Genomic DNA, 10,549 nt, shown 5'->3' on the forward strand with positions numbered 1-10,549 from the left:
CCTCCCCCCCCAGTCCCCTTCCGTTGTCTTATGCCAAACATCCCAGAAAAAGCTGTATTTCGTTGTGGGTAACTCAGCTGTGTGTTTGGGGGTGGGACACCTTTTGATCTAGAGTAGGAGTAAAAATAAAGATGCATGGTTTTCTTCTATGTTGCATCTCCTATTGTGTACAGGATTTAACATGATGTGCCTTACATATTCAGGCTAGTTATATGTGAGGGCTTCTCATTGTTTGTTCACCTTCTAATGAAGCCTCTTTGGATTATCTTACAGCTCAAGGTGTAAAATACCTGTTCCCTGTGCAAGTGAGGACTTTCCAGCCCATATATGATGGCAAAGATGTAATTGCTCAAGCTCGAACAGGAACAGGCAAAACCATTTCTTTTGCTCTTCCGCTGATTGAAAAACTTCAGAGTGTCTTGCTAGATGGGAGAAGAGGCCGTGCACCAACAGTAAGTTACTGCTTAAGGGTTAACACCAAAACCTTAGAATATGACAGTTTTTGAAAGTGATTTTGTAATTGCTTTGAGGACTTCTGGGACTCTTTCCTCCTTGATTGGTGTTTGTAATAGCGAACACTTTCCTCAGATCAGGAGCTACAGAGTGACAGATTTTGCAGCATTGCAGCGGTAACATGTTTCATGTTTAGGGTTCCTTGTGTCTGCATTTAGGAGAATGGTCAGGGCACTGCAGTAGTAGCTAGTGGATTTCCAGACTGCTGTCCTCAGGAAGTTAGCGTGCAGCTTTGGGGCTGAATCGCCTGCCTCTTCTGAGGTAATATTTGAGTCAACCGGACTTGTCTTCATTCACTGAAATTGTTTCTCACTATAAATTCCATGGTGGTAACTGAAGGCTCTTGAGTTGTCTGTGTATCTCCCTTTCTACCCCTGCCTATGTCTGGAGACTCAGCATATACAAATGGTGTTTACATTTCTACCTAAGCTTGAGACACAATCAATAACCGGATCCCTGTGATCAGATATCCCCATGCAAATTAAGTATATATATTTATCATTAAACTGAAAAACTGCTTTTAAGGTCTTACTATGCCAAATAGAACAAGTATAGCATAAGAATGGGAGTACAAGCTGTTTAATGTGAAGTAAACCCTTTTCTCCTAGTGCCCTTTCCCAACCACAGCTGCACTTTGTCTCTTTTCACTCCCTCCAGGTGCTGGTTCTTGTTCCAACCAGGGAACTGGCCACACAGGTAGCCAAAGAGTTCAAGAATCTCACTAAGAAACTGTCAGTGGCTTGTTTTTATGGAGGAACTCCTTACAAAGAACAGAGTAAGTAAACACTAGGGAATTTGTAGTGGATTAGAGTTTTTTTTTCTCCCTCAGTTTCACTTCAGTCGGGAACCACGATACTGCTTTCAACAGGAGCATGCAACCCGTGTTAAATTATTTTGCTTCCAGTAAATCTTGGTTTAAAAGGATGGTTATATGTCTGTGAAGTGACTAGTCCTTTTAGTTTCTACCTTATTGTGTGTTTGTGTGGTTTTTGTGTGGACATACACTGGGACTAGACGACTGTCCAAGGAAAAGAGAACTGTGTATGTGTGCAGCTCTCTCTCCAGAGGTAGCTGTGGAAAAAAGAATTTAGCTGAAAAACTAGAGTCTTTTACGGTAATAAAGCTCCGGAGGTTTCTAATGTTAGCTGATTGTTGCTTGGAAATTGGCGCATCTTACTGTAACTTTGCCTGTGGTTTAGCTGTTATTCCTGACAGGGCAACATGGACTGCCATCACGCTTACTTGTTTGTAACCCAGCCTGGATGCAGTGCTTTATTCAGAGATTAACGTGAAGTGCAGTAGGTTTTTGGTTCTAAAATTAGAAGTGTTGCTGTGTACTGGTAACCTTTTACCTTGTTGTCTCTTAGCATACTGACACTGCTTGTTTTTCTCTTTCTTCCAGTTGATCTCCTTAAAAGTGGCATTGATATTCTAGTGGGAACGCCTGGACGGATCAAAGACCATATTCAGAATAGCAAACTGGAACTTTCCAGCGTGAAGCATGTTGTTTTGGATGAAGTTGATCACATGTTAGATATGGGCTTTGCTGAACAAGTGGAAGAAATCTTAGGATTTGCTTATAAAAAAGGTAAATTATGACATCAGGAGAGGAACAGGGGACAGTGCAGAAAACGCAATTTGAAACCTGCTGGTGCACCCCCAACTTGAATCCTTTATGCGATGCTGGTATTGGACCTCAGAGAATAGAGTAAGGTAGAATTGGAAAAGGTTCAAAGCAAGGTGACAGATAGTTGAAAGGCTGGAATGGCATCTCTGGAAGGAAGGGGACGGTAAAAAGAGGGAATAAAAGCAACAAACCCAACTTAAATCCCTAAGGCCTAGTGTTCTTCATTCTGAGAGATGTGTCTGAGTGTAGGGTCAGGATTATGGCATGTCTGTACATCATCATCACATGAAGTTGACAACTAGGGAATATTTGCTCTTTCCTGATGTTGCGGGCATTCAGCAAAGCCACCAGGTAGCAGGTGCAGAGCAGAAGGAGGTTATTTTAGTAGTGTGAAATTCTTTGCAACATTGTACTAATGTCAAGAGCTTTGAAAAGTGGCTTGAATTACTGGAAGTAGAAATATCAAGGATTACTAAAAGCAAGGGTGTAACTTCTGTCTCTGGAAGCCTGAGAAAGCTGGTTCCTGGCAGTGTTTCTTCACATCTTTAACTGTGTTTGACTGCTGTTGAAGAGAGTATATGAGCTTCATGGATCTTGGGTTTGACCCAGTACAGCCACTGTCATTTTTACTTGACTGTTACATTCTCCCCATTTCTGCAGAGTTGCTCTTTGTCTTGACAGGCAAAAAATAGAGATGATCTATTAAAAAAGGAAATTTGTATAGGTTTTGTGAGAGTTGTCATAATTATTTAATCTAAAAAGTTTTCTTCATAACTGGAAATAAATTGTAGGGAATAATTAAAAAATAATCCTTTTGCGGTGTGTGTTTCTTCCTGTCTGAAGGTAGGATGGACTATGTCAAGATACTATTTGTTAAACTGTTCTTACCTGGGGTAGTTCTTCACCTGGACTGCAGAGCGTCCTTTTTAGCCTGCCCTTTTCCTTTGCACGTAGTTATACTGTTCATATGTAGTTATAGTGGAATATCGGGCAAGGAGGAATCAAGACAGGTTCTTTCAGGTATGTGGGAAGACTTCAGGCACAGTATAAACCATTTTTAGCAGATGAACTATAAATGTGCGTTGCATTTCTTCTCAGGCAGGATGAAGGATTCAGTTTGGTCCTGTTCATATTACTGTAATTTTTCCTTTGGTGTCTAAAGCATATTAAAATGTTTTCATCGTTTCTGTTTTCTTGTGGCTGACTTACCACACATACAAACTTGGCAAATTGAGAGCAACTCTCGGCATTTTTTTATCCGTTCTCAAGTCTGTTGTGATGGCTGAAATTGGTGGCCTTTCCTTCCAGGTTCTGAAAACAACCCCCAGACACTGCTGTTTTCTGCAACTTGTCCACGATGGGTGTATGATGTAGCAAAAAAATACATGAAAGATGATTGTGAACGTGTTGACCTGATTGGAAAGAAGACTCAGAGGACTGCCACAACTGTGGAAGTGAGTGATTCTGCTGCAGAGCAGGGCAGGTCCTGAGAGCATCTGGCCTGGGTGAAGCAAGTTCTGCATTGACATTACAAATGGGGGTGTGGAATGACTTTTCACATGACTGGCACACGCATTTTTTAAGGAAAGCTTTCATATGGGGGTAGTAGTTTGCAAGCTTTAAAAAAAATTATTTCTGCATTCATCTTGTGTGTCTTGTGTGTGGGTTAGATTTAACATAGATGGTTATCATGTTTTTTTCCCAAATAGCATTTGGCTATACAGTGTCGCTCGTCTCAGAGAGCAGGAGTTCTGGGAGATATCATTCAAGTCTACAGTGGCAGCCATGGGCGGACCATTGTCTTTTGTGAGACCAAAAACGAAGCAAATGAACTGGCTATGAATGCTTCACTCAAACAGGTACTGGTGTCTGAACAGAGAGCAGTGGTTAGGGATATTCAGGGGTTGAATGCCCTGAAATAAAGACAAGGTTGCAACTGTATGGGTCGAGTTGTTTCTGTGCACGGTTTTAAGACTTCTGACAGCTGTTTCTAAAAGTAGATCTTTGCAGTTAAAATACCTTCTTGGCTGTGATTATGAATTTTATTCCTTTGGCTTGAAGGGCAGGAATCAATGGAAAATATGCAGCTTATGCTGAATAATCATGAGATAGTAATAATGGTAATAAACAGGAGCTGGTATAGTGCAGACAGTCTGTGTCATGTTAGTGTGCTTTTTGGCTTCCCATCTCTTAATGGTGTTTATTATCTGAGCATTCAGTACCCAGGAAGATCAAGTAATGTGATAGAATGGAATGTTTTGTTGCGCTTGGAAGGTCATTTAATAGTTTGTTCAGAACTCAGGTGGTACACTGAGCAGGTTCTCTGTGCTTAACTTGAATTACTACTGGATTTTTTTTTTTTGAGTATTGGGAAAAGTGCTGGAATTTATTTTTTTTTCCTAGAGAAAAGCCTGTTTGATACTAGATGCTAATTTATGGAGAAAGAGAAATGGTGAGAATACATGGTTTGCTCAGAATTGGATAAATGTCGTGTATAATCCACTTTAAAATCTTGTGGCAACAATTTTAGTCTGTTGGCCCTGCTGCTTTCACACTAAATCTTGTTAGTTTGTTCTTGTGTCAATACATGACATGTTTTTCTTCTGTACTAGTAAGTTATGCTTTAGCATGTTACTTACTTGAATTCTGAGCTTGTGACTCTCCCCTTTCTCCTTGTGAAACACTTGATCTGTTTCTTGTCTCATTAGAAGTGGAGGTTGTTCAGATCACCCGCAGGGCTCGGGCATGCCCTGAAAACTCACTTAAGCTTTTGTGGGTTTTAGGATGGCTTCCTATGGAAGGGAGTAAAGTCTCTTGGTAGCTCTTGACAAGCACTGTTTAAGTAAAGTTGCTTCAACTTGTTCCAGTGGAAGTGAAAGCTGAAGTGGGCCCTTTTTGGCAGACTGGTATGCTACAAACAATGACATTATGGTAAAACTACTGCTTATGAGCGTTACTGTCCCAGAAAAGGATAAAACCACTTTGGTATCAGCTATTATTTTCTCTTGCTCTGTACGATATTTTGGGATTTGTACTTTAATGTCTAGATTCCACTGTTAAATGACATGTTAATTGTTTGTTTCACTGACAGGATGCCCAGTCATTGCATGGTGACATTCCACAGAAACAGAGAGAAATTACATTAAAAGGCTTTAGAGATGGTGTGTTTGAAGTTTTGATTGCAACAAATGTAGCTGCCCGTGGTTTGGATATTCCTGAGGTTGACCTTGTTATACAGTGTTCACCACCAAAAGTAAGTCATATGGAGAAACTAAAATTGTAATATATTTTTTTGTGACAGAACAGTGGGTTATTTCTCTCTTTCACCAGAAGCTTGGTCTGATTCACAGACGAAGTGGATTATTTGTAAATGCAGGACTAGAATTTCTTAGTTAAGCTTTTATATTTTGAGCTTTGAGTAAAGTAAAAGTGATGGGCTTTGGTTACTCTGGGAAGTTGTAGGGTAGTTTTTGACATTGTTTCAGCATTTCTAAATCCCTTTTAAACATTGTTTTCATAGCAGTTCTACAGTATTAAAAAAAATGCCTTTTTCTTCTTGAAAATCCTTTGAGCTTTTTTATTAACATCCCCCCTGCTTACGGCAATAATATTTGTTAAACCTGAGACAGCACATCTTGGGCTGAGTAGTACATGCATGCCTGAGTGGTGCATACATAGTTTGGGTATAGACACCTAATGTATTGCTTCTTAGATTTCTGAATTAGGATTTATCTTACATTTTCTCTCTTCCAATATATAGATGTAAACAGTTTAAATAACATAAGGTTTTCTTCTGTTAATCTGAATTTCTGAAGGATGTTGATTCCTACATTCATCGTTCTGGACGTACAGGTCGAGCTGGCCGGACTGGGATCTGCATTTGTTTATTTCAGAGAAGAGAAGAAGATCTTCTAAAACAAGTTGAGCACAAAGCGGTGAGTTGTACCTCAGACCTCTATTTAATGAAATTACTCAGCTTCTAAAAGCCTCTGCCACTCTTAGACTTTGTAACCATGGGTTACTACTTAGAACTCCAGTATAGAACTCGTCCTATTGACTGATAGGCCTAAAATGTTGATATTTGGTGATTGAAAATGCTTTGTATCAGCCTATTCTAATGCGTCATGAGTCTTTCTGTGCATTTTGTTGTTGTCAGGAGACAGACTGTATCAAATGCATGAAGGATACCATGCCTTGCATTACAGTCTGCATGTATATTGGTGTAAATAGTTCCAGATTAACAAGGGAAGGAATTTAAAAGCTTTATTCTAGCTTTAGAAATAACAGGTAAGGACTGCGTTGATGGTATAAACAATAACTAGTGGTCTCAATGTGACTTAGATAGAGTTGAGTTGTAGAGTGCTAAACATACCTTTAACTGTAATTTATTTTCTTAATTTCAGGGGATTACATTTAAGCGTGTAGGTGTTCCCTCTGCTACAGATGTAATTGAAGCTTCAAGTAATGATGCCAAAAAGTAAGCTTATTTGCCTGTTCTTAAAAGATGTCTAGAGATGTTACCGACAACAGTGCTGTTAAGGCAAAGTTTTAAGGGAGCAGACATGTATGTGAGCATATGTACTTAGGTTCTAAGTCAGTTACTTTGCATGTAGCAAAACTGGTCTGTTTTCATGAGATGATACTGATGAACTTCTGTGTGCTTGAACATAGACGTTTCCATAGAACATTATGTTCTCTGAGTTCGTGCTAAAATTAACCTTTGTTTATATCCTCAAAAATCAATAGCAGAACAAGGAATTACTGTCATAAAGGGAAACTTATTTTGTCCACTCAGATGATACACTAGCACTGTGTAAAGAGCAATACTTGACATGTTGAGGAGTTAACTTTGCCCTAGTGAGGGTGTTGTAGCCCTGTCCTCTGTTTTTTTGTATCATTCTGTTCTCAGGGGTGGTTTGTTTTGGGTTTTTTTGGGTTTTTTTTGTTTTTTTTTTTTTTTATTCCATGTGGCTCTGCTTACATTTGCTGTCCCATTGGTGGAAATAACATGGACAGAGATTATTAAAATTAGTGAGGATTTGACTCGTGCAAAGGAGACCATGGACACAGTGTTGAGTTCACCACATACGGAAAAATGGTGGGAGGTGCTGGTGTACCACAAATAGCATTAGAGAAGTAGCTGTTCTCTGCATTCAAGCTTGTTTTCACTGTCTCTCTCAGAAATAAACTATTTAATCAGCTTGCACTGAGAGCAAGAAGTGCCTTGCCCCAGCTCAGCAGTGGCATTGTAGTGATTTGCTTTTCCTGCTTGTGAAGTAAAAGCAAGGGTACAGCCTTAAGAATGCTGATATTTTAGAGCCTTCCCTTGATGTTTTTATTAATGCTGTCAAACGTGCCATGTTGTACATCCTCAGTTTTGAACACATCTTTCAAGAGGCTTAGCTTAATGAGAATGTGGGTATTCAACATCCTGAAGGTGTTGAGTTAAAGGAGTGGTAATGAAGCACGCTGGGCAAAGCTTTTAGAGATAATTTGTTAATCTTGACAGCTGTCTGTGTCTTAAAACATGACTGCACTTCATACAGGCCTTTGCTGATCTGTTAAACTTCTGTTGTCACCCATGTAGGTTGTTGGAGGCCATTCCTCCTTCTGCAGTAGACTACTTCAGAAAATCTGCTCAAGAGATCATAGATGAAAAAGGGGCAGTTGCTGCCCTGGCTGCAGCTCTAGCCCATATTTCTGGGGCATCTTACATACAGCAGCGCTCCTTACTCAACTCAACTGCGGTAAATAACATTATACCTGTGTTAACAAAAATGGATACATGAATTGCTTGCATCCAGTCCAAGTGCGTCATCTTCTCAGGCTCTTTCAGTAGGGTTTCTGAGTAGCTTTTATCCCCAGCTTCTGGTTTGTTGCTTGTTCCTTAATTGAAATCACCTCTTACTGGTACTATACAAGAAACCAGAAAAATTTGAAATCAGTAAATTTTCTAAAGTTTTCTAAATTTTCTCTAGAGATCTAAGTGACAAAAGACTTTGGTCTAAGAGAATTTATTGACGTTTTACAAGCTAATAGATGGGTTTGTGTTACTGTAGTTTTCCCTTCTCAGGAAGCTTTTACATTTCTATATTTCAGCAAGTCTAGTATTTGATTACCTGATTTCAAAGAGAACTTGACAGAAGAAAACTGTGCCCCTTCCTTTTTCTGATGCATTTAGGGAGAACTTGGCCTAGTTTGTTGTGGTAACGCAATTTTGGAAACAGCATGTGGCTGGACTATGCTTCTTGTATCAGTTTGGGGCTTTTTTTACCTGTTTTCTAGTGGTAACTTACTGTATGTATTGAATAAATGTGTGTCTGCTTCTGGCAGAAATGCTCTTGGCCTTTCTGTAAATGGGCAGTCCTATGTGAGATGGATGCCTTCAACTTCTTAGGAGGATTTTGGTTACTTCACTTTTTGGGAAGTTGATTTCTTAGTATTAAATACTACATTACAATAACAAGTTATTTATTGCGTAGTTCATGGGTTAGTGAGTCACAGGCTGTCCAACCAAGTTTAGTGTTACAAACATTTTTCTGTTTGTTTCCTGAAGGGCTTCGTGACTATGGTGTTGAAGTGTTCAATAGCAATGCATACAATGAGCTATGCCTGGCGAGGACTAAAAGAACAGCTTGGTGAGGAAGTAGATTCCAAAGTATCCTCAATGCGTTTCCTCAAGGGGAAGATGGTAAGATGGCCCAGCCTTGGGGAAGAAGGGTGGGTGGGTGTGTTTGGCCAGTTTTTGCAGTGATTGAGGCAGGCATTCTGAAATATTAGTACAGAAATGTTGATACCTCACTCTATCCCTACTCAGTCTCATTTCTCAGAAAACGTTAACCTTTCATGAACCCCCCTGAAACTGCTGTTGATGTATACATTATTCAAAACCAAACAAACAGCCAAAGCAGCCCGCACAAAACCAGATAAAAAGCATCAAAGCTAGTGTTTTAAGACTCTTATTTGGATGGAGATTCTATTCCTAAATGATAATGCAGTTCTTTCCTAAAAAAAAAAAAAAAACCCCGAAACAAAAAACGGAGGGGTGGGTCGTGAGAAATATGTATGTAGTAGGAGTGCTTGTTTGGACCTTTATTTTTCATTATATGCAAATGCTATATACCACCACAATAAAAAGACCGCTATAGATTAGAGCAGTGACTGACTGACCTGAGCATTACGGCATTCATCTGACTGTCAGCCTGTGACATGACTTGTCTGCTTTTCAGGCATGTTCTCGGAGAGCTTGTGGTGTGAGATGATGCCTGTCTTACTTTTAAACAGACAGGCTGATGTCAGGCAACACTGCTGTTGACACAGAGCATTTGAATCTGTGTTTTGTTTTGAGCTTTTGTGTTTTAACTGCTTTTCTCTTCAGCTTATAAAAAGCTTCTCCCAAAAGACCATGCTTTCTGCTGTTCCTGGTTTCTATGCTTAGTGTGCATAAGCGGTTGGAGGTGGTGCCTGTCTGGAGTTGTGTGTGTCTCCATTCTTGGATATGTCTTTGGAAAGCATATGGTTCTTTTTTTTTCCTGCTGTAGGGGGTGTGCTTTGATGTCCCTGTTGGCGAGCTAAGTAACATACAGGTAAGTTCTTATAGCCAGAATTGGCTTTAGAACCTGGTGATTTGAAATGTGATTGCCATATGTAGGATTGAATATAGGGTGGTTGGGGAGGATAAGGTTTGTGTTTTAATGAGGATGTTGCATAGACAACAGAGTCATTAGAACGAGCAGAGCACAGTCATTAGAAAATACCCTGTCATGTCTCTTTCTTATTTCAGTTCTTCTTATGTTACTTGATTTTATTAAACTAAATCCTATGTTCTTTGGCTACTCTTGTGTTTGACCTCTCCAGTGTATTTGAGTTCACCAGTTTTCTGTTGACTTCACTCCCTCTTGTCCTTTTGTGATTGTTTATACTTTGCCACAGGACTGAGTTGTCTCCCAGGAGGGGTCTGCTGGTACGGGTGGGATTTATCTGGAAATGCCTTACCATTGAAAGCAATATTGAAGGCAGCAGTGTACCCTGGACACACCTGCAGACCCATGACGTCTGGTTATGTTGGTTTTGTTTCAGGAACAGTGGAGGGACACCAGGCGTTGGCAACTGTCGGTGGCAAAGGAACTGCCTGAGCTGGAAGAGTACCCCCAGGAGGCAGGACGAGGGTTCTCCAGGTTTGGAAATGGGAGGCAAGGTGTTGGAGGCTTCAAGAGAAACAACTGGTTTAAGAATGGAAACCGAGGACATGATTTTAACAAGTCACTTGATTAGTCTCTGGTGCAGATGTGGGACTGAGCTGACTTTTATCAAAAAGTAAACGCCTGTTCGACATTCCTCTTTGTCGTTATTCCTTGATAAAGCAGCCTGTCTTTGAGTATTCCCAAACATCATGTTTGCTGAAATGAC

The 10,549-nt window shown here is 40.0% G+C and overlaps 1 protein-coding gene across 1 annotated transcript; it reads left to right on the forward strand.

The window, feature by feature from the left end:
- Positions 1 to 273: 273 nt before the first annotated feature.
- On the forward strand, positions 274 to 10,414 carry LOC104407833 (nucleolar RNA helicase 2-like; the record flags this gene model as incomplete). Its single annotated transcript, XM_010017220.1, has 12 exons — positions 274 to 452; positions 1,171 to 1,288; positions 1,916 to 2,101; positions 3,449 to 3,594; positions 3,850 to 3,999; positions 5,232 to 5,393; positions 5,956 to 6,075; positions 6,544 to 6,617; positions 7,728 to 7,887; positions 8,697 to 8,831; positions 9,682 to 9,726; positions 10,220 to 10,414. Coding segments are annotated over 12 exons (1,670 nt in total), but the record flags the coding sequence as incomplete, so codon positions are not given.
- Positions 10,415 to 10,549: the final 135 nt, after the last annotated feature.

The sequence above is a fragment of the Nestor notabilis genome, unplaced genomic scaffold (assembly GCF_000696875.1).
Source record: "Nestor notabilis isolate BGI_N333 unplaced genomic scaffold, ASM69687v1 scaffold28930, whole genome shotgun sequence".
Classification (NCBI taxonomy): Eukaryota; Metazoa; Chordata; class Aves; order Psittaciformes; family Psittacidae; genus Nestor; species Nestor notabilis.